This window comes from Protopterus annectens, chromosome 4.part0 (assembly GCF_019279795.1).
Source record: "Protopterus annectens isolate FY-2018-M chromosome 4.part0, PAN1.0, whole genome shotgun sequence".
Lineage (NCBI taxonomy): Eukaryota > Metazoa > Chordata > Ceratodontiformes > Protopteridae > Protopterus > Protopterus annectens.
In genome coordinates this window covers 1,039,156,990-1,039,182,635 of record NC_056733.1, presented here as the reverse complement: position 1 = coordinate 1,039,182,635, position 25,646 = coordinate 1,039,156,990, and the positions used below count along the sequence as shown (strand labels likewise).

The 25,646-nt window shown below is 40.0% G+C and overlaps 1 protein-coding gene across 1 annotated transcript in view; it reads left to right on the top strand.

The window, feature by feature from the left end:
- Positions 1 to 25,646, top strand: part of MYOT (myotilin) — a 1,852,166-nt gene that overhangs the window by 824,131 nt on the left and 1,002,389 nt on the right. The window contains exon 8 of the mRNA XM_044068976.1: positions 10,089 to 10,290. Coding sequence (XP_043924911.1) covers positions 10,089 to 10,290 — 202 coding nt within the window. The remainder of the gene's footprint in view (positions 1 to 10,088; positions 10,291 to 25,646) is intronic.

Here is a 25,646-nt window from a genome sequence, read left to right as displayed (position 1 = left end):
TACATCTGGTGGCTAGAGGTACACAGGCTCAAACCCTGTACCTTGGGTGCAAGTAAAAAGAGCCTAAAGTCTCTAGCCACCATCACTTGTGAATCTATGCCTCACATTTTTGTTTTGTTCTGTTCCTCATTAAATCTCTGGTTTTCAGGAGCAGTAAAACAAAACCTTTTATACTAGCAATTTTCTAGGTTTATAAGATCAGTATTTGAAATGTGTCCCTATTTTGGGGCTGTATTCCCCCATTATTGGCTTTGTTCTGTATTTTTTTGCTAAGAGGTTGAGAAGTATGGTGATAAGTGAGAACCGAATTCACTAAATGATAGCCATTTAAGTTTGTCTTCCTGTCTTTCAGGAAACTGCTGATTTAGCTTAGTGGTATGTTGCTCTGACTGTAGTGCACAGGGTCCTGGGTCCAAGTCATGGCAGTAAAATGTACAGTGGTAACACAACATTTTATGTGAGCAACTTTCCAAAATTATACTAGCAATGTTTAAAATGTGTCCCTGATGTTTGGCCTTTTGCCCCCCCCCCAATTGAAAATAAGTGCAAGAAGCTGTGCAACATGCCTATGACTTACACTACTGTGATTCTGTATTTGTATTTATATATATATATATATATATATATATATATATATATATATATATATATATATATATATATATATATATATATATATATATATATCTATATATATCTATATATACATATATATATATATATATATATATATATATATATATATATATATATATATATATATATATATATATATATATATATTGTGTGTGTAGAAGTAGACTGTTATCATAGAAATGTTCTGAATAGGGCAGTTTTGTCATTATTTGTGCATGCATTTTGCTTCATTGCCTACTGGAAAAATGTTTAAACAATAAATTTTAAATGCGCTCTAACTTAAGTCTAACAATTGTGCTGTATTATACAAGGAGTATAATTTAATAAAGTCAGGAATGTGTATCAAAGAACGCATGTATGTTTCTTGTTTTGTGCACAAGGGGCCTCTGATTTGAAAACAGCCCAAAGGTAATCTTTATCCACCACTGGCCAGATGCATTTTCTTTGGATGTGGTGTGGGTTTAATGCTGTTTCAAGGGCAGAGAAGTTTTAATGCCAAGTCTATTTTCATTGTGAGAGAGTATTGCTTTGTTTAGCAGATATCTGTTAATGTTTGTGCATTGTGCTATAAAATGTAAAAAAATAAAATCCAAGTAATCATTGTAGAAGTAAAGCAGTATGCACACATTAGTGTTTATGGTAAATGGAGTGAAATAGCCAGGTAATGGGACATTGGAATGGCTACATGGGGACTCTGGTGCTATATTTTGGTTCTGTTCTTCAGTTATCGTTTGAAAGTTTGTATCCCACAATTCCATCGGAGTGGGCGGGGTTGTGTAATTATGTATGCAATTTTTAAGTTAATCAGCGTACAGACTTGTATGTATGACATGGGCCTTGTCCAGATTTTTGATGTTTCCAGGTTGAGAGGTATGCGATCAAGCCAACTCTTTGTTTTTAAGTATTTGTGGCTCACACATTTCAGGTTCAAATGCAGCCGGAAGATTTAGTGCAACAGAATGAAGTACAGAGTAAGGAAACTAAGCGAGTGATGCGAGCCGGGAGAATTAGTGCTGCAGGGATTATCGGCAACAGAATGAAGATGCGAGCCAGGAGATTTAGTGCTGCAGGGATTATTTATAGGCAACAGAAAGAATGAAGTGCAGGGCGAGTGTAAGTTAAGGAAACTAAGTGTGTGTGTGGCAATGAAGTACAGGGTAAGGAAACTAAGCGAGTGATGCGAGCCGGGAGTGGAGTGTGTGTGTGTGTGTGTGTGTGTGTGTGTGTGTGTGTGTGTGTGTGTGTGTGTGTGTGTGTGTGTGTGTGTGTGTGTGTGTGTGTGTGTGTGTGTGTGTGTGTGTGTGTGTGTGTGTGTGTGTGTGTGTGTGTGTAAATGTATAATTTGTCTTACTTTTCTATAAAATAAATTGCTATGCTTAAATTGTATTTGTTTTTTGTAGGTATGAAACCATGTACTATCAAACTGATGTAACAATTATTTTTTATTTCTTCTTTGTAGCCTTGTACTACCCATTTTTGTAACCTTGATGTACTATGTTACCCAAGATGAGCAGTCAATCAGGTCAGCCTTAATCAGTGTTCTAATCTGGTAAAAAAAGAGATGACTTACAAGGAAAAAAAAAGTTTCGATGACAACTGTATCCAAAAAGATTTGAATCAGACTAGATTAGACTGAAGAAGTTAAACGATTTTCACCTAAAGAAAAAAGGTTGTAGGGGGAGGGAACTTCTGCAGCTTGTTTTAGAAGAGATGATTTGAAGGAAAATGATTAATTATGTACTCAATGAACAATATACATTAAATATTTTCAAAAATGCTTTAGTCTTCTCTTTTGTTTTCTTGGCCATTAAGATAACACACAAAAAATATAAATGTTGATGTAAGAGAGGGTTTTCATTTGGCAAAGTTTAAGTACCAGAAAGGAAGCAGAATAAAATCGACAAACAAAATGCTGGAAACAAGAGGAAAAGATAATTTGGGTAATGAATTACTGGACCTGATTCCATTTAAAGTGTTGAAGCCAGCATGCTTACTTCATAGGAGGATATAAATCCTCCTGTGTGAGCTATGTTTTGGCTAGAGTCAATCTCAGCAGCTGCAAACAGTAGAAGTGTTAGTGTTTTAACTTTTTAATTATATAGAAAGTCTGCATTGCTGCTGCCGTGGCATTGGGCTGGATCCCCTTGGCTATGCACTTTCACATGTCTCTGAGAAGTATAATGTTCTTATTATATTGGAGACCAGTTTTAATCTGCTTGTCATGTTTGGAATATAGTGCATTCACAGTTATACACATCGCTAGGAATATGGTGGCCATCTAATTACATGTCTGCTGAGATAACAATCATATACTATAGATGCAAACAATTGCTAAATATTAGTTCAAATAAAAGTGAAAGAAATACAGATACTGAATAGACTGGTTTATTTGGGTCCACTTTGTCTGAAATCTTACTAATTCTCAGAGCAATGCTTATGAGAAGTGACATTTTCCTGTACTCTCCACAGACAGACCCTTTTTCCTTTCTTTACTTAGTCTTAGGGGAGAAAAGAACATGCATTTATTAGCACTTATTTGTATCATATATGTTTTAACTTATATTTATCTACAAAATGTATATAAAGAGTGGCAGTACAGGTAATGGACTTGTATGTACAAAACTGTAAAACACGTAACATGTGATATTAGATATTTAAACTACAGCTGGCAATCAGTAAGGCTTTTATAGCGACTTAATATACTGCTGTGCATAGCAAAACTACATAGCATGATATCCGACCACTTTTCTTAATGTGATTACCTGTAGCTGAATCTTATATTCAAAATGGCAGCTAGCACCTCAGTGGTAATGTCAGTAAAATGCAGAACTCTAATGTATATATGCATATGCTTTTGCTAAGCCTTACAACACAGGATCATCGGAGTTATAAGGTAAATGAGCTATGAGGACATGTCCACTTTGCCAGTACCAACTCTTAGTCCTTTAGGCCTATCCAACTTTTCAAAGAGGGCCAGCTCAGTCATACCAGGGTGAATTTATGAACACCAATCCAGTTGTCCAGCTCCTTTTTAAAGGCAGACTGCCAATTGTTTGGCATTTGGGAACTTGTGCATACAGTGACCTAACTTTTGACCAACATAGGTTCATAGGTTCATAGGTAGGTACTAGGCTATCTGCCCGAGGGCATTTATAAGCCTAGCCAGAGTGTGTCAGCTTTCGCCACCCCATTGATTAATTAACTGAGCCTCTGTCAAGAAGAGCCAATGAAGTGATCCCAGGGGTGTATTTTCTATTACCCATCCACTCGTCAAGGTTTCTCTTGAAAAGTGTTAGTGAGGGGCTCTGCCTAATTTAGTTAGGAATTTTGTTCCAAAGCATGGGGAGTCTCTGTGACAGGAATCTATCCCTCCAGCATGTTCTATTTATTGTTGTGGCAAGGTTTAGCTCACTAGAGCAAGTGGCTCGCAGTGACTTGGATTTCTTTAGGTGGAGCATGTCCATCAATTATAAGTTGGACATGGCTTTGTAAGTCAGGCAAAGATCACCTCTGAGTAAGCAATATGCCACTGAGTACAGCTGGAGTTTTTCCAGTCGGGCTGCATAGGACATATGTTTGAGGCCAGTAATCCTCTTGGTGAGGTACTTTTGTGGCCTTTCCAGCTGTTGGAAGTGTCTTGTGAGGTACATCCCAAACGGGGCATTGTGCTCTATGATGGGTCTGATGTGTGACGAGTAGAGGGGCACTATAACCTCTTTATTTCTAGATGCGAGCCCTTTAGTAATTAGATGGGCCACATAGAAGGATTTCCTAACTACTTTGACAATATGATTGTCAAAGGAGAGATTACTATCTATCTGGGTCCCCAGATCTCTTATTAACTCTTCTATATTAAGGGGGCTGCCACCTATGTGGTAATTCATGGGTGTTTTGTTTTTCCCAAACGGGATAACTATGCATTTTTTTGCACATGTGCCCAGAGTCATGAGAAAACATTTCTGTATTAAACAAATTGATTGTGACTAGATCAAGAGATGTTGTTCTCCCCCTTTACAAAGCTGTCATTTGGTCAGTCATTTTGTATAATGCCCACTTTTGCATATATCTGTCCAGCCCCATGCAACAACTGGAATACCTTCAGAGATAACTTACTTAAAAGGATACAAGTTCTAAACAATAGGTCTTGCATGGACCACCTCAAAGATTTATTACTATACTCAGTATCTTAAAGAATGCTTAGAGGTGACATGTCTGGCATACAGGGCATCCACCGACCTAATACAGATGAACCAACTGAACATCAGCAAGTCAAATGGCATCAGAAATACTCAGTCCACGTATCTAAACTGAATGTTGTGGAGAGATGGATATATACCACAGAGGCTACCACTGTTCCAGAACAAACTATCCATAAAAATAAAATAAAGCTCATCCATCCATATTCAAATGCAACTTGGATTTAAGGATGGGCAATAGAAAATGTATTCCAGGATTGCCCCTCATACCACTAATGAATAGAGGCAGTTCCTAAATGCTGCATCCCTTATATGGGTCCCCTCAAATTATCTATGGAATGATCACAGTTATTCTCACTAGGACTAATATACAATTATCAGCCATGGGATAGGTAAGACCAATCACAAAATGTTAATTCAAGAATCAAGCACCAAAAGGGAATTGGCTAAGCTTAAAAAGTCCTCCAAGTGAACCTATGTTGTGGTAGTAAATAGTTATAAAAAATTGTGCTTTTTAGATCACTAAGTGCCCCTCTCACCCTCCACCCCCACCCCACCCCCACCCCCAGTCTTCAACAGCTTCCAGCGCCTCTGATCTGAACCTGGCTGTGCAGTCGTGGACCAGCATGGTGAACAGCACAAGACTGAGAACACATCCTTGAGGGACTCCTGTGCTCAGTGTAAGGCTCCTTGAGGTGTTATTGCCAACTCTTACTCTTTGTGGTCTGTCAATAAGGAAGTACAAAATCCAGTTACATATAGGAGTACTGACCCCCAAATGAATGAGTCTCCCTATCAGATGTTGTGGTATGACCATGTTAAAAGCAAAGCTGAAGTCAACGAGTAACAGTCAGACATAACAGTTCTTGTTTTCCTGGTGAGTCATGGATGTGTGCAGTGCCAGCGAAGTGGCATCTGCAGTGGAGTGGTTCAGCCAGTAAGCAAACTGCAGTGTATCCAGTTGTGCAGGGATATTTTTTGTTAAATAGTCTTTGACCAGCCCTTTAAAACACTTCATTACTGTAGAAGTAAGAGCTACTAGACAATAATCATTCAGGCTTGCTGGTTGAGACTTTTTGGGTAGTGGTATGATTGGTGTGTTCTTGAAGCACTTGGGTACTATGGCCTGACATAGAGCTGTGTTAAATATGTCAGTAAGAACCGTGGTCAGTTGGACAGCACAGTCTCTGAACACTCGGCCCAGAATGTTGTCTGGTCCCGCCAGTTTCCTTGGGTTTACCCATCTTACAGTTTTCTGAACATCGGATACAAATGAAGGTACAACAAACTACTATAAACAAAACTTGTAGATTTGTTATTACAGCATAACCAGCTACTTGTAAAAGTTAAGAGTCAGTTCTACTTAACTGTCAAATCTGCAGGTTGCTAAAAATGGGACATTGCCCATCCCTGAAAACAAAATTACAAATCGAACAGCCTAAGCACACACTTAGAAACAGATAAGAGGATAGCATTACCCCCATTAGACTTCATTTTGAAACTTCTACATCAGAAAGAGCCTACTCTAGGCTAGGTCCAGCTGTTTGGAATCAGCTGTCTGCAGAAGAGGAAATCCTAGCTTGGACATCCAAAAACATAACTACAGAAACAATAATTATTGGTGATGTTAATATTAATTGGTTAGATTTCTCACAGCAACACTCCTCCTCAAACATCAGCCTATATAACTACAGACAACTAATCACTGATATTACCAGACCCAACAAAAACAACAGCTGCAGGACAATCTTAGAGTGGATCATGGTCTTTGCCCCTAATAAAATCTCCACCACAGGAACTCTCCCAAACAGTACCAGTGACCACTTACCTGCCTTTATAATGTGTAAAACCACAACAGCATTAAACATACATCATTACAGAAACACTAGAAACTTATCTCATTTTTGCCCTACAACCTTTAACAATACTTTAAACAGCATTAACTGGAATTCCTTAAAAATACTTCCTCTAGATGAAGTAGTAGAATTTTTCAGCTCTGCATTCCTTAACATCTTAAATAGCCTGGCACCTCCCCAGCTAAAACATGTAAAATCCAGTCATGCCCCTTAGCTCACTAGAGCAACCAAACAAAACATGGCCACCAGAGACAAAGCTTGGAACCTTTGGCAAAAGCACAAAAAAAACCCTCTGACCTTATAACCTGCAGACACCTTTGCAACCAAGTAAAGCGCAAAGTTATTAAGGATAAAAAAGAATACCATCATACTTTACAAAACCATCTCAAACAAAATCCAAAACACTTCTGGAGCTCAGTCACTGTCTAAATCCAGAAAAAAAATCCTGTTGAAATAGCCACACTCTTCAACACATATTTTATAAACGTCATAGCTAATCTCATCACCAACTACCCTCAAACTCATCCTAACCCATCAGACCCTCCAACTACAAACATCTCCTCTCCTCACTCATATAAATTCTCTCTAGCACCTATCCCTACTGCCACAGTAGAGAAACTATTTCTGAAACTAAAACCATGCACTAATACCCTTGACAACCTCCCCCCAGAATTCCTTCAAAAAGCAGCAAACTCCATTGTCTTCCCTGTCAGCATACTTCTCAATAGGTCCATTCAAGAATCTTACGTTCTCACCATTTGGAAAAAAAACATTTATCCTCCCACTGCACAAAGGGGGAAACAACACAGACATCTCTCATTGCCATTCTCTCTCCTATCTCAAAGATCCTCGAAAAATGTATTCACAGCCAATTCTTTAACTATCTACATGACAATAACCTACTGTCAGTAACTCAGTATGGTTTTAGACCAGGACATAGCACTACTACAGCTCTTATATCCTTCTGTGACTCTGTCAATTGGGCTCAAGATGCCGGGAAACTTGTCTCTTCTCTATTTCTCGATCTTTCCAAACCTTTTCATAGTATCTCTTACCCTGTTCTTCTTGGAAAACTCTCCAACTTAGGAATCTCTCCCTCTACCCTACACTGGTTTTCTAACTACTTCACAGACAGCAACAAGCTACTAGGTGGCAACACTCTTTCTCTCCATTCTTAACACCATTACTGGTGTTCCCCAAGGATCCATCTTAGGGCCTCTGCTATTCAGCATTTTCATCAATGACTTCCACTCGACTCTCACTCAAGGTACAGTCATCCAATACATAGATGATTCTGCACTGCCAGTTCTCTACCCGAACTCCTGAAACTTACCCAGTCAGCTCTCACCTCCACTGAAATATGGATGGCTAACAACCACCTTGCCCTAAACCCTAAGAAAACTAAACTGGTGCTATTCACACGTAAGAAGACCATTACTATAAATAAAGACTCTTTCTCTATTCTCTCCCAACATAACACTACTATTGAGGTTGTCACACATGCTAAACTTTTAGGTGCCACTATAGATGAACACCTAACTTTTGACATGCATATCCACAACAACATTAAAAAAGCACACCAGAAACTGGGCATGCTATACTGACACAAAACATTCCTCAATTACTCCTAAAAACTACCCCTTGCCTCCTCCTTCCTGCTCCCCTCACTTCTTTATGGTGCTCCTCTCTTTACCAACACACAGGCCAGTCTTAAATCCAAACTAGACTCAGGCTATAACAAAGTTGCAAAGTTCGTCACTAGTGGACGACACATATCCCACCACTGCGCCTCTCTTCAATTACTAAACTGGCTAGAACTTCCTCATCATCTTACATGCATACAACTAACAACTGCCCACAAACTAATATTCAGTCCATCCAGCTGCCCTGCCCTTTCTTCTCTATTTACACTATACCACCCTAATACACCTCTCTGCTCTGAAAATCAAATGCTCTTGCAAATAGAAAAACGTAACCTCTCCGCCGGTCAAATGCTCCACTCCTTTTCCACTGCTAGACTAAGGAACTGTCTCCCACCTTCATTTAGATCCACTAGCAATGCATCTTTCTTCAAAAAATCTTTGAGACAACATCTTTCCTCCCAGTGGCTATGCTCATGTGCTAGTTCCTCACAACCTATAACCTGACTTTCTCTCTCTCCTTCTACTACCCCCACCTTTCCTACTTCCATCCTATACTACCTTCTAAAACTTCACCCTTATCTGAAGATGATAATCTATTTCTGTAACTTTGTATACATGTACTGTAAGTAAATAGATTTATGTACAGCTGCATTGACTTATTACTTTGTTTATGACTTAGTTTACTGTTTAAAACTTGTTGTATTAGCCAGATGAGTGTTTTTTTTTTAAATCAAATGTGTGTATTGTATACATCATTGTGGAGCTTTTCTCCCCAGGCCTCCACTGAAAACGGGCACTTTTTGGCCCAGTGGAACTTCCTCGTAAGCAAATGCAAATAAATAAATAAAACAGAACTGAAACAACAAGAGAAACTTGAATTATTTAGAAACAAACTAACAGCACAGCTGTTTAAGGACACTAAATTATCCTGCTTCTGTGACAGTGGCTGTCATCACACCCCACGCTGCAGTCACGTCTTTCTTATCAAGACATACTCATAACAAACAACCACTGGTCGAATGCCTACCTTAACTGTACATATTGTAAAGAACAATAATATCACTAGCATTTATAACTGTAAATATACAAATGTATTGTCTCTGCTTTCTTACTGTAGTACATACAATTTTGTGAATTCTTTAATCTATCAAGATGCCTGGGCCACGGTTTTAAAGGGTCTGTCAAACAGAATACTTACTCAGTTATCAAACTGAAATAGATAGATAAATAAATAAATGAAAACCCCGGGGGAGCTAGTAGTGATAAGGCTCATATATGTCCCCTGCTCATATAGTGTGAGTACATCCAGCACACTACCACCTCTGTTTGCCTCTCCATTAAAGAGATGAACCAATGGAATCACTGGATGCTAAATTACTGGTAACTGGCACGAGAAGTCCAGATAGCAGTAATGGTGAGAGTGTCTCTGAAAATGGACTCAGAATAACCAAATATAATGAAATTTAAGTTGAAATCAAGAAACACAGTTTATATGTTTATTTCATGTCTGATGTCACAGTGCAGGTTTTATTTAGCAAGAAGGAATGGCAGCATGAAATTGATCTGACATTCATCTTTGAGGTCTCATAACTAGAAATGTGTTCTATATCTTTAAAAGTGAAACTGCAAATACAGTATAGTGTGATAACAGAAATGCTACAGCCTAGTTAACAAACAATCAAAGTCCACAAGTATATATCTTTACTCAGACTCAGTAAGGCCTAAACTTACAAACAAGCTTTGTGTATGCCCCTTAGAAGAAACTGGCACCTTCAAGAAAACTCAAGAACTCATGGATCATCCTGCCGCTGTAGAAGGAAACCAAGACATTTCAGAAAACAATCAACTGCCACATTATGCACCAGACAACACCGAACATGATAACTCCAAATGTGAATTTCCACAGGCAAGTGAAGAACAGGTTTACTATGAACCCATCAAAAAGGACGTACATGAATGGTAAGACAGTGGATTACTGGCTATTTATTTTAACTATGCATGTGCTGCAGCAAAATGATTCTGTCAGAAAATTTGGAAGTGTCTTAAAAAATGGCAGGACAGCCGTCAGACTGCAAAATATCACATACATTCTTTCTCTGTTTTTAAACTCATCATAAACTAATGTGAATCTCTAGTTCAGCAGCTCTGCTCAAAACATAGATATAACATAAAAATCTGTGGAGATACAGCAGTAATTTTACTAGAATATTTGCAAATATGCTATGTCCATCCTAATGAATTTCCTCTGTAATAGTCATCTGAAACAGGAGTGTAAGCAACGAGTGCACAAGTTATCTGATGAGCATCTATTGTTTTTCGACAGTGCCCCACTGCAAGCAACATTCTTTTGTCTGTTTGTTTATATATTTATTTAAGGTTGGTACACTGGACCTATGGCCCTTTCTCATTTGTGTCTTTATAGTGTCATAAAAAAAGAAATAATTACAAATGGTTGAAAGAAAAAAACATATGGGGACAGTGTGACAAATGCAAAAATAACATAATTTAGTTTTATAGTCCACGTGTTGTAGATAGTAAGATGTAAAGAAAAACACTGAACATATCAGCAGGTTCAACTAAGAAATAATCACTAGGTTAATTAATTAAATTCACAGTAACTGCAAATGTATACTATGACTTGTTCATCCTGTTCTATTGTCAAAATTGTACTGCTTTCTTATTTAGACTTATCGTAAAAACGTTTTGTATGCTTTTTGTTAATTTATAATTTCAATTGTTTATCTCCATTGTATTGATTGTGGAGCTTTTCTCTCCAGGCCTCCACTGAAAAAAAGGCTTTTCAGCTCAGTTGGACAATCCCAGTTAACAAATGTAAAATAAATAAATAATAAATAAATAAATTAGAAATTCAGTAAACGTGACATAAATCATGCAAAGACAGCCGAAACCATAAATGGTCAGCTGATTTCTACAAAAGCTTTTGAGTCAGGCAGTAAATTTATATAAAAAGAAAGTTCCATTTGTGAGTGATGTGTCTGCAGCCTAAGGACAGCAACAAACTCCAGACCTAGAGTAAGTGGGGATTACTCACGTAATGCATTTGTTAATCATGTGGATGCAGAACTTTTCTTATCCCACACACTGGGAGTAAATATTTTAGTAACCCACATCTATGATTGTTGTTTGTGCCTTCATTTTTATGTGATTTCTAGGCTGTGAGTAACCTTTGAGGGGGTTTGTGGTCTCACTATAGAATTATGATTAGTCCAAGTGCTAATTTCAGAAAGATAATGTACTTATGCTAGCCCTATTATTACAGAGAATTTAGCTGGGACTACGTATAACCAATCAAAATTCAAGTATCAGACCCAGCACCTGAGGGTCAGGATGTGCAAGGCAGTATCGACAGGCAGATGGCCAGTTCTCCTATATTGGGGAAGGGGAGGAGTGGGGTTTCCTACACAGTTATGGAAATCTTAACACTAGCCATGAGTATACAAGTATCGGCTATTACTGTATAGGGGCAGTACACTATAAGATGGTACTTGGGGTGCCAAAGAACCAGTGAGTCTGATGTCTGAAAAAACTGAAAGTTCATCACACAGTAACAGCTAGTGGCTAAGAAACACAGACAAAACAATCCTCATTAGTTGTGGATGACAGACATTGAAAATGCACATTTCTTCAGATTTCATGAATGCAGTGCTACAGTTTTTTTGAAAAGTAAACATATTCTTATTCACAAATGTTATATTATTGTGATGAAGTGGTGTTTTAACAAGGCAAACAAACTTTCAGCATTGAGAAGCAGCTATTAATTTCCCAGTATGAGCTGAGGTCATTGCCCTGCCCAACTCTCTCTGTGTCCTCACACCTCCCAGTTCTCAAGCTCTATCAGTCACTTGCACTTTTACTTATCCCCGTAGGATCGTAGGATCATAGGATCATAGGAGGTTACTAGGCTAATGGCCCTGGGGCCCTTACAAGCCTAGCCAAGAGTTGCCAAGAGTTTATCCACAAAAAGAAACCTCAGTCAGCACCTGTCATCCCTGTCAATGAGGGACACAGGTGGAACCCCTGGGACAAATATGTGGTTTCCCATCAACTCATCAAGATTGCACTTGAAGAAGGTCAGCGAGGTAGTCTGTTTGACATGTATGGGAAGTCTATTCCAGAGACGGGGCAGCCTCTGGGAGACAAACCTGTCTCTCCAGCAGGTTTTGTTGATGAGGCATATTAGAATCAGGTGTTTTGAGTGGGTAATGTGTGAGGAGTTAGACACAGATATGGAGCATCTCTAGTAGGGCAGGGTACGAGATTGCCTTGTAGGCGATACACAGATCACCTCTGGCCAATGTGTACGTTACTAAGTAGTGTTAGTGATTTGATCCTGTCCAGATAGAATGAGTGTTGGAGGCCATGGATTCTCTTTGTGAGGTATTTCTGTGGCCTTTCCAGTTGGTGCAGATGTTTGGAGAGGTACATACCAAACGTGGCATTATACTCAATTATTGGTCTAATGATGGAGGAGTATAGAGAGGTAATAACCTCCTTTTTTCTGGATACAATCCCTTTACTTATGAGATGAACCAAGTAAAAGGCTTTTCATACCACTGCCACGACATGATGGCCAAATGTGAGATTGTTGTGAACCTAAGTACCCAGGCCTCTCACCACAGGTTGTGTGCATAGGGGGTTGCCATTGATGTGGTAATCAGTACTGGCTGCATTTTTGCTGAATGGTATGATGATACATTTTTTTGTGTTTAACTTGATGCCATAACTTTGGCACCAGTCATTAGTTGCTGTGAGACCCCCTTGCAGTATGTTAACATCATATGGAAAGTCAATGACAGCACCCAACTTACAGTCATCCACAAACTTGGTCAGCCACTGGCCTTTTGACTTTGCCTGGACCTCTGAGAAGTAGATGCCAAAACAGTAGGGGTCCAGAACAGATCCCTGGGGAACTCCACTAGTGACAGGTCTGCTATCGGAGGTGGAGGCACCTATTTTGACCTTGAAGGTCCTGTTGGTGAGCCACTTGGCCACCCACCTGATGAGATAAGGATTTACACCAAGTTGTGTTAGCTTTTAGATGATGCCTGAGTGGGGGATTGTGTCAAGGGCCTTGGCCAAGTCAAGTTAAGCTGTAGGTACTGACTTTCCCTAATCCAGTGTCTTGATGACAGTCTCAAAGAAATCAACCATTTTCAACAGGCACGATCTGCCCTTGACGAATCTGAACTGGGTGGGGTCAAGTGCTTGGAGATTGCCTATGTTCCACTGTATTTAGCATTCATCAGATCTACAATTGAGTACAATGCCCCCTTTGGTATATACCTAGCCAGGCATATCCAACAAATGGAACATCCACAGAGGTTCCGCACTAAAAAAAAAAAAAAAGTTAATGATCCATCTTTTCTCTAATTTGTTGAGAGTATCGTTACAACCAGAAATCTTTCCTCTATTACCTTGAATCTTATCAATATTGGTAAAATTAAGATTAGCACTGGAATGTTTCAGTGTGTGTTTACATAAAGCGTTGTTGGTGCATTGGTGCCTGATATCAGATAAATGCTCTGCAATTCTAAATTTGACAGGCCTGGATGTCTGCCCCACATAGAATGCAGAACAACTACATGTACCCAAATAGATGACCCAATCAGACTGACAATTGGCAAACACAGAAATGTTGTAGACTGTACCAGTATTGCTACTAGTGAAACTTTTGGTTTTATTAATCCTGCAACAATATACACAAGGGAAGCAACCACTAAGACGATCACCTAAGAGTGTTCTCTGAATATTGGTCCCTAAGGGATAATGTCGCTTCTTGTAATGATTACAAAGGGAACCCAAATTCCTAGCTTTCCTGAAAGAAAACTCACACCTATGATTAATAAATTCACATAATCTTTCATCAGCCAAAAGAATGTTCCAATTGTGTTGTGCACTATCAATAAGTCTGGTAGTATTCCAACCATAAGTAGTGGTCAAATGCAATGCTGAAGTATTGTTGGACTCAGTCTTATTATAATTTAACAATTGCTCCCACTGCATAGAATCAACCGAATTCCTAGCTGATAATACTTGTCAAAATGTGTAGCCCCTTTGAAACAACCTAGCTGTAAGGTCATCTCGATGTGTTAAATAAGTGGAGTTGTCTGAACAAATACGTTTAACCCTCATATACTGAGACTTAGGTATATTTCCACATATATGTGGTGGATGATAGCTGGTGGCATGGAGGTAGGAGTTGTACTGGGGGAACTTATGGTGAACCACAGTATTTAAAGTGTTGTCAGGATTCTTGGTGACCAACACATCCAAAAAAATAATTTCAGCCTTACTCTAGTTGACCGTAAAATGAATTCCCCACTTGTCTGAATTTAAATAATCAACAAACTCCTGAAGATACAAAAAAATCAGACCTCCAAACCAACCAGCAATCATCCAAATAATGCCTCTATATATCCATGTCCTGCAGAAAAATGTTATGATTAGATTATGATTAGGGCAAAACCGGGTCAGAGACAGTTGTTTGATGTACTTGGAAATAATGCCTTCTTCTTCAGCTATAGATAAAAAATTATCAATTTGTTTTTTATAAGAAGTCGTGCGTATTTTCATTCTCAATAAATATTCTCAATAAAGGATTGTCTTTTATTCCTGGTTTCTTTGATGCTGAGGACAATTTTGCTAATGATATTCTTTCCTTCTGTAGACTATTGAATTTAAAACTTTTCTTTCAGGACAAATCTACTATTGGCTCTCTTGAGGATTTTCACTACCACAAATCTACATTTTCACCACCTATGAACCCTAATGTTTTGCTTTTTCAGAGAAGTGTGTTTAGGGATTTACATTTTGATGGTAGGGAACATCAAGTAGGCCATAATAATGTTTCAAAGATTGAATTTGAATGTATACAGGAGTTGGCTTCTAACCATGAATTAGTAATTTTGGCTGCTGATAAAGGGGGAGAGGTGGTTGTACAAGACTGGGCCAAATACAATAGGGAGGCCTTGAGACAGTTATCTGATGTTTGTTATTCATAGGTTCATAGGTTCATAGGTTGGTACTAGGCTATCAGCCCTAGGGCCTATACAAGCCTAGCCATAACAATTCCCTGGCTATTTCTTCCCACATTATTTACTTTCCTGGACCCCTGTCTAGCAGGGCGACTGACGTGATCCCTGGGGTGAATTTCCTTTCTCCCATCCAGTCGTCAAGGTTCCTTTTGAAGAGGTCCAAAGAGGCACTCTGCTTGACATGTATGGGCAATCTATTCCAGAGTCTGGGGAGTCTCTGGGTCAGGATATATACACATTTGCCTTTGGATCCTATGACTTCTTATAAAAAACAAATTGATAATTTTTTATCTATAGCTGAAGAAGAAGGCATTAATTCCAAGTACATCAAACAACAATTGACTGTCTCTGACCCAGTTTTGCCCTATATCTATTTTTTACCTAAGGTACACAAAAATTTGGAAATTCCACCGGGGAAGCCCATTGTGTTTAGCTGTGGTTCACTAACTGAACCTTTATCTCAATATTTAACTAAATATTTAAAACCTTTGATCCCTCTTGTCAGATCTAGAATTCAGGATACAACCGAATTCCTACAAATTGTCTCTGACTCACAACTGGAGTCTGAATGGTTATTGCGTAGCCTCAATGTATCATCACTATACACGAATATCCCCCTTGGGGCTGGTATTGAGGCTTTGAAATATTGGTTGGAGTTCTCTGGTCTATATACATCCAGTTTTAACACCTTTTTACATGAAATGACTGAACATGTCCTGACGAAGAATGTGTTTTTGTATCAGAATACCATCTATTTACAGATTTGGGGAACAGCCATGGGTGCTTCTTTTGCCCCGATTTATGCTAATTTATTTATGGCTTTTTTAGAGCTTCACATGATTTATGACTCTAATCATAACATTTTTCTGCAGGACATGGATCTATGGAGGCGTTATTTGGATGATTGCTGGTTGGTTTGGAGGTCCAATTTTTTGTATCTTCAGGAGTTTGTTGATTAGTTAAATTCAAACAAGTGGGGAATTCATTTTATGGTCAACTACAGTAAGGTGTCAAAGCCATGGCCTCAAGCTCAATGCCAAAAAGTGCATTGTCATCCCCTTTGGTAAAAACTCTGTACCCATGAACTACAACATAGGCAGTAGTATACTTAACACCGAAAGTGTGATAAGAGACCTTGGGACACAGGTGGAGAGTAGTCTCTCCTTTGATAATCACATCACCACAGTAGTCAGAAAATCCTTCTACGTGGCACACCTCATCACAAAAGGTTTCTTATCCAGAAAAAAAAGGGTCATTGTTCCCCTCTACTCATCACTCATTAGATCCATTATAGAGTACAACGCCCCTTTTGGTATGTACCTCACAAGACATCTACAACAACTGGAAAGGCCGCAGAAATACCTCACAAAGAGGATTACCGGCTTCAAACAGATGCCCTACGCAGACCGTCTCAAAAAACTCCAGCTTTACTCCGTCGCATATCGCCTACTCAGAGGTGATCTCTGTCTAACATACAAAGCTATGTCTAACCCAGAGCTGTTGGACATGCTCCACTCAAAGAAATCCCAATCCCTCCGAGCTACAGGCTGGGCTTGTATAGGCCCCAGGGCCGATAGCCTAGTACCTAACTATGAACCTATGAACCTATGAACCTATGAAGGTTGAAATTATTTTTTTTGGATGTGTTGGCCACCAAAAATCCTGACAACACTTTAAATACTGTGGTTCACCGTAAGTTCCACAAGTATTATCAGCTAGGAATTTGGTTGATTCTATGCAGCGGGAACAATTGTTAAATTATAATAAGACTGAGTCCAACAATAATTCAGCATTATGTTTGACCACTACTTATGGTCGGAATACTACCAGACTTATTGATAGTGTACAACGCAATTGGAACTTTCTTTTGGCTGATGAAAGATTATGTGAATTTATTAATCATAGGTGTGAGTTTTCTTTCAGGAAAGGTAGGAATTTGGGTTCCCTTTGTAATCATTACAAGAAGGGACATTATCCTTTAGGGACAAATATTCAGAGAACAATCTTAGGTGATCGTCTTAGTGGTTGCTTCCCTTGTGGCCACTGTATATATTGTTGCAGGATTAATAAAACCAAAAGTTTCATTAGTAGCAATACTGGTACAGTCTACAACATTTCTGTGTTTGCCAGTTGTCAGTCTGATTGGGTCATCTACTTGGTTACATGTAGTTGTTCTGCATTCTACGTGGGGCAGACATCCAGGCCTGTCAAATTTAGAATTGCAGAGCATTTATCTGATATCAGGCACCAACGCACCAACAATGCTTTATATAAACACACACTGAAACATTCCAGTGCTAATCTTAATTTTACCAATATTGATAAGATTCAAGGTAATAGAGGAAAGATTTCTGGTTGTAACGATACTCTCAACAAATTAGAGAAAAGATGGATCATTAATTTGGGAGGTTTGTTTCCCCCTGGTTTAAATGAATATTTGTAGTTTATGAATTGTTTGCTATGATTGACAGGTGTTCTCCATATACGGCAAGCAGCCTTCTTGGTTCTTTTTTGCTTTTTGTTTTTCACTGATGAAGGCTTGATTTATAAGCCGAAACTGGTTTGGATTTTGTACTTTAGGCTTTTTGCCTTTTTTTATGTGCCTTATGGCATAATTTAGAATAAAGAATATCATTTTTTAACAGGACACCATTGTCTGCTGGTCTATGTGGTTTTTTGACAATGCCTTTTGACCCTGGCAGTTGCCTTATGTGCAGGGACTGTGCTTTGGTGTCATAAGTAATATGTCCCATGCAGACTGCCTCGAGGCCCTATTCTTATATTCTGTCTCCTACAGGCTTTTGAGGGGAGATCTATGCCTGGCACACAGGGCATTGTCAGACCCAACTCTGATGAACCTCGTGCATATCCACAAAACAAACAGTACCAGAATTACCCATTCTAAAGACTTAAACCTTGCCAGAGACTACCCTGTCTATGGAACAGGCTCCCCATCTATTTGAAGCAGAGTTCCACCCTAACCCAATTCAAGTGCAAGTGAAAATGGAAATTCATCCCTGGTTTGGCACCTATGTCTCTAATGAACACAGGTAACCTGTAAATGGTTCATCTCCCAGGCCCATGCTTACATTTATCAAAGGTATCAGAACTTGTCAGAGATTTGGGATGCATGCTAAGTTTACAAAGGCCCTTGTGTTTGTCAGCTTAGTAAACACCTATGAATCTATGAACTTATGAACCTATGTCCATGTTTATGAGATCCATAATAATATGCTACATGGCTTTACAGATCAGACATGGGGTGATAGTTTCCAGGGTCAGTAGTGGCACCACTTTTGTGCAAGGTAATGACAATGGCAGTTCTCCACTCTGCTGGAATGAAGCCTGTACTTAGGCTGTGGTTGAATAGGGTTCTCAATGGTGAAACTAGTTCTTACTGGAGATGGTGCAGAATACAGCCTGCGATACTATCAGGTCCCATGGAAGCTGTCTTCTTTGCCTTGAATAGGGCCTTTGACACTTCATCTATGGAGATGTGAGGTGTGGGACAAGTATTGGAGATGTCTAAAGAGCCTTTGGGGGGAACAGATGGTTAATGTTTGCACTGAACCTATCTGCTAGAAGGTTGGCTAAGTCAACAGGATCAGTGTAAGTGATACTGTTAAGTACTAATTTGGAATAAACCTGAGCTTTGCCATGAAGGTTCCTGATGTAACTGAAGAAGGCTTTGTGGTTTCCCTTTGTTTTGGAGGCTAGTTTCGATTCATAATTGGCTTTGGAGGTTTTCACTAGTGATCAGATTTGCTTGTTGTGACTAAAGAGAGAGTTTTTCCAATTTGGAATTTGTTCCTTTTTACCCTTGGACAACAGTTTCTTCCGTTTATTGTAAAGCCTGTTGATAAAGGATGCCCAACAGACAGGTTTGTGTTTCCTTGAGGAGCAGATTTTAGTTCTCTTGGGTATGCCTGAGTCCATGCAGTTGTACAGATGCTTGTATACTGCATTGGAGTACTGTTCAGCATAGTTGTCTGCATCCTCTGAGGGGGGTGTGTGAAGCTAATGATACCCTCCCTTAGGAGGTTGTAGTCAGATTTTGAGAAGTTTATTTAGCTTGATTATGGTTGGGTGGGGGGGGGGGGTTGGGTGGGATAGAAACTTCGAATGAGACAGGCTGGTGATCTGATCTCACCTGAGAAGAACATACTATAGTAGTAGTGCAGCGGTCACCCATGTTGGTGAGAACCAAGTCCAGAATGTTATCTCCCCTTGTGGGGGATGAGGCAAACTGGTCTAGTGCATTAGAACTGATGAAGTCAAGGAATCATTGGGTGAGTGCATTAGTGCAGGAATATTTCACCCTGTCTATGGTGGGGTAGTTGAAGTCACCAAGGCTCAGGGTGTTAGGGGGTACCTTGATGGAGTCAAGTAGATCCATGTAGGAGGAGCGGGTGTCCTGAGTCTTGGAGGGGGGTCTATAGCTGGCTATAACTTGGATGGTTGTCTGGAGTAGTTGCAGTGCATCATGCTGGTAAACCAGTCTGGAGGTATGCCAGTCCTTCATGAAGATAGAGAGTCCACCACCCTTAGTAGTCTTCCTGGCCTCAATTTGGGGTCGGAATGTGTGGAAAGAGGTATAGCCTGGTCAGGCAGGGGTGCTCTCCGCAGCCCTGAACCAAGTTTCCGTGACAGCACAGGCATCAGCATCTTAGGTTCATAGATTCATAGGTAGGTACTAGGCTATTGGCCCTAGGGCCTATACAAGCCTAGCCAAAATGGTACCCTGGCTTTCGCCACCCAAGAAAATTATTTTCCTGTGTCCCTGTCAAGCAGAACCACAGAAGTGATCCCCGGGGTGAATTTCCTATTACACATCCAATCATCAAGATTTTTCTTGAAGAGTGCTAATGAGGAGCTCTGTTTGACATAGATAGGTAGTCTGTTCGAGAGTATGGGAAGTCTCTGGGACAGAAATCTATCCCTCCAGCATGTTCTGTTTATTGTGGTGATAAGGTTTAGGTCCCTAGAGCATGTAGCTCAGAGGGATTGGGATTTCTTTAAGTGGAGCATGTCCAACAGCTCTGGGTTTGACATAGCTTTGTATGTTAGGCAGAGATCGCCTCTGAGTAGGCGATATGCGCCAGAGTAAAGCTGGAGTTTTTTGAGACGGTCTGTGTAAGGCATCTGTTTGAGGCCAGTAATCCTCTTTGTGAGGTATTTTTGCGGCCTTTCCAGTTGTTGTAGATGTCTTGTGAGGTACATACCAAAAGGGGTGTTGTACTGTATAATGGGTCTAATGAGTGATGAGTAGAGGGGAACAATGACCTCTTTTTTTCTGGATGAGAAACCTTTTGTGATGAGGTGTGCCATGTAGAAGGATGTGATTATCAAAGGAGAGACTACTGTCCACCTGTGTCCCAAGGTCTCTTATCACACTTTCAGTGTTAGGTAGACTACCGCCTATGTGGTAGTTCATGGGTACAGAATTTTTACCAAAGGGGATGACAATGCACTTTTTGGCACTGAGCTTGAGACCATGAATTTAACACCAGGCATCTGTCTCAGTGAGGCCCTTTTGTAGGATGTCCACATCATTAGGAGTTTCAATTATGGCTCCTAGTTTGCAGTCATCTGCAAATTTAGTTAGCCAAAGACCTTCTGTGTTAGCCTGTACTTCAGAGAAGTAGATACCAAACAGGAGAGGACCCAGGACTGAACCCTGTGGTACTCCACTTGTCACTGGTCTGAAGTCTGATTTGGAGTCTGCTACTTTCACAGTGTGGGTTCTGTCAGTAAGCCAGTTGGCAACCCATCCTGTGACATAGGGATTTATACCTAGTTTAGTGAGTTTATCTATAATTCCAGAGTGGGGGATGGTGTCGAACGCCTTGGCGAGATCTAGATAGGCTGTGTGAACCACCTTACCCTCATCTGTGGCTTTGGTGACTACTTCAAAGAAGTCTATCAGGTTTAGGAGACATGATATGACTTTTACAAACCCAAACTGTGTGGGGTCCAGAGTTTGGCGATCTCCAATGTCTTTGTTTATGAGTTCCATGATGATACGTTTCATGGCCTTGCAGACAAGGCTCGTCAGGCTAATGGGGCGGTAGTTCCCGGGGTCTGTTGTGGCCCCCCCTTTGATGAGTGGGATAACTGTCATGGTGTGCCGTTCAATGGGCACAAAGCCTGAGGTGAGGCTATGCTTGAACATGGCACTTAGGTGGGGTGCCAGTTCATTCTGTAGTTCATGTAGAAGGCAGCCTGGGATGTTGTCAGGTCCCATGGATGCTGTGTTCTTGGCTTTGGAGAGTGAGGTTTTTCCTGTGCAGCTGTGATTACAGGAACTTTGCATTCTTCTGGTATAAAGATGGGCCCTTTAGGGGGTGAGAGGAGGGTAAAGTTAGCACTGAACCTATCTGCCAGGATGTTGGCAATATCAGTTGGTTCTGTATACTTAGTGTCATTGTGCTGTAACTCAGAGCAGATCTGAGTGTTGCCATTGAGATTTTTGACATAGCTATAGAATGCTTTGTGGTTGTCTTTAGAGTCAGTGGCAATTTTGTTTTCATAACTAGCTTTGGAGGATTTTATGAGGGATCTCAGCTTCTTACTGAGGCTGACCAGGGAGTTCCTCCAATCATGGGATTTTACTTTTTTTTGCAACAGTTTATTTCTTCTGTTGTAGAGTTTGTTTATGGCAGAAGACCACCAGATTGGCTTCCTTTTTTTGGAGGATAGCATCTTGTTTCTGTTAGGGATAACATGATCCATGCACTCGTGTAAGTGCTTATAAAGTGCATTTGTGTAGGATTCGGCAGCCATACCTCTATTGTCCATCTGCATGTGTGTCTTGAAGTTTGCCACTTCTGTCTTAAGAAGGGTGAAGTTGGCTTTGGAGAAATTTTTTACGGTTATTTTCCTAATGGGGGTGGGAGCGAGATGTGGATGTCTAGGGTGATTAGCTTGTGGCTGGATCTGACCAACGAGGAGCTGACCTCTGGTGTGGAACACCGGTCACCCATGTTGGTGATGACCAGGTCTAGGATACTGCTGCCCCTGGTGGGGGTGTGGATAAGTTGATCCAAGGCATTGGAATTGATGATTTCCAGAAAACATTGAGCAAAAAGAGTTGGTACATGAGTAGTTTTCCCAGTTAATGGTAGGTTAGTTGAAATCACCCATTATTAGAGTGTTGGGTTGTACCTTAATATTTTCCAGTGGGAATCCTGGGGCATGGTGGGGGGTCTGTAGCAAGCTATAATCTGGATTGTGGTTTTGCCCAGAGTTAGTTGAACTTGGATAATCTCGGATGCATTATGCTGAGCAACTAGCTTGGAGGTGTGGATATCCTTAATGAATATGGACACACCTCCACCTTTAGTGTTTTGGTCCGGGTTTGATGGCCGAAAGGTGTGGTATGAATTATAGCCTGGTAATGCAGGGGTGCTCTCTGGAGCTTTGAACCAGGTCTCTGTCACTGCACAGATGTCAATGTTCTCCATTTTAAGGAGTGCCTCGAGTAAGTGCATTTTGAGGTTTAGACTTCTAGCATTGAGTAGCATTACCCTCAGATTTTGCTTGCTTGTACCTGTTACGGTGGTGAATTTGTCATTTGAACCTTGCCTAAAAAAGGCACTATAGGGGTGGCAAGAGCTTTTCCCAGTATCCGGAATACCAAGGGCGACAGGTGCAGGCCATCTCTGGCAAAGCAGCGTGGTCTGTCGATCATGTCATCCCAGGCAGACAGATACTGGATTCCCTTAGAATGACACCAGAAGCTTAGCCAATTGTTAAAGTCAATCATTTTGTCCTTGTACTGTGGTGTCATTCTGGGTGATGGCAGGATGCTACTCAGGGCCAGGGTCATACCGGCCTGGGCTACAAGATTGGAGAGCTCCTCCATGTCTCTTTTCATGTAGTCCAGGGAGGTACGTCTCAGGTCATTCACACCAACATGGACAATGACAGAGTCATATTTGTACTTGTTGTGGAGTGACCTGAGTGCATGCGTTATGTGGTGGATCCTGGCACCTGACAGGCAGCTGACAGTAACTTTTTCCTTGTTTAGACTGGTGAGTGGAACATCAGTGTGCCTGACTATAGAGTCACCTATGACTAGAGTGTTGGGTACGTTATGCCTTATGGGCTGTAGTTGAGTGGCACACTGAGTATGTGGGCTATGTGTCATTTGGGTTGTGTTGGGGAGGTGCAGGTTGCTTGCATTTCTGCTTTGGAGGTCTCTGTTGTTTGGGCAGATTTGTACTGAGAGCCTCCGTGAATGTAGGTGTGTGTTTTGAGCTTCTGTGTGTCTGTTTTGGTGGTGTAGTGCAAGGAGAGCCTCCAGTGAGTGCATTTTCAGGTTAAGACTCCTAGCATTAAGCAGCATGACCTTCAATTTGCTTTTTGACAGATCTTTTATGCTGCAAGATTTGTCTTTGGGACATTGTATAAAAAAGGCACAATTGGGTAGGCAAGAGCCTTGTCCAGGATCCGGAATCCCAGTGGTGATAGGTGGGGGCCATCTCTGGCATAGAATCAAGGCCTGTCAACCATGTCGTCCCAGGCAGACAGATGCTGGATCCCTTGGAATGACACAAAAAAATAAGCCAACTGTTGAAGTCAATTATTTTTTGTTGGTATTGTGGTATCATTCTTGATGAAGGTAGGATGCTGCTTAGGGCTAGGGTCATATCTGCCTGGGACACATACTCTGAGAGCTCAATCATGTCTCTCTTCACATAGTCCAGGGAGTTACATCTCAAGTCATTCACACCAAAATGGACAATGACAAAGTCATACTTGTAATTATATCATACTCTTAGCCTAAGCTTTGTATTACACACACTGATTCCTGTCAGATTCATGCTGTTTTAAGACACAGCAGCTTGGAGAACATGATTCTCATCTTTCTTGGACTTGACTAAAGATTTAGCATGCTTATCCTCTGAAAACACTGGATTTTATCAAGTTTTTGAAAACACTCTGAAGTCATCTTTGAATGTTTGCAGCACTGTGTGCTTCAGCATTCCTGTGCAATAATGGAGCATCTCTCTGAAACGCAGGCAGCTGCGTTTGGCAATGAGCCAAAACCATGTTTATAATAATGTTTAAGTACAGGTTTGTAAAGTAGATTAGTAAGCATCTATGGTTTCATTTAAAACTTTTCTACAGTCGGAGAAGACATACTAGAGTCCCTATTCAATGTATGTCAGGTTTTAACTTTGAAGTCTGCAGTGTACTTTAGAAACCAAGGTAACTCCATTCAAAAGTGGGTTGAGCTGCATTCTCACAAACTTTGAATTTCAAACAACTCCATCTCTTATATTTCAAAGAAAAAAATAAATAAGTCACATACATGATTAGAACATTTTGAGTAACGTCTATTAAATTATAATGCTGGAGTGTACCATACACTGTCTGTGTACCCAGCAGAGCATAAGAATTTCCTCGCTAAATGTCAGGATTAGTGAGGATCTTTATGGAGGAGTAAACCACCCAAACAATAAACAGGTAAATTAGTCATCATCAAATTAATAAGCCTAAATATTAACTGACTATGTTAATCAAAAAGGCTTAGAACAAACAACATGACCTCCATCAAAAGATGACAAATATAGACATCATACTAACAAACCTAAAATCTTTTTGCTCACCAGCCATGGTTACACCCTGTGTAACACAGATTATGATACCGTCATCTTTAGACTAACAGTAAAACTCAAACTATTTCATAACAAAATCATAATTTCTAGACTGCATCAGTAGAAATTGAGCTGCAATAAATGACATGCTTATAATAATAGATTATGCTACTATTCTGAATTAGCCACATAAATCTGCTCAAGATGCTATCAATGAATTATGTGATATTACTAACTTCTGCATTAATAACACATACTACTAAGATAGAAATATGCAAGTAAATTCAATAAAAAAACACTTGGTGGAATAACAAAATTAATATAATAGTTGAAAAAAGAATAGCTTTTAAAAATTACTGTAGTCATAAAAGCATGTCTAGATTAAATAAAGGTCAAAAACTACTAGGCTTAGTCTTAATGTTTGAAAGCAATAATAAGGTATTCTGTGGGGGAGCATTCCATTGTATCGACTGCTACAATAGCAAATGCTAATTGTTGGACTCTCCTGAACAGCATGATATTTCAAGCAATGTAATGCAGTTTAAAGGTTTCTATGAAAGCCTTGTTCATTTTGGTTCAGAGGTTAACGGATTGTATATTTTGTATTTCTCATGTGATTGTAGTGAATGCAAAGGGATGTTTTTTACACTAAAGGTAT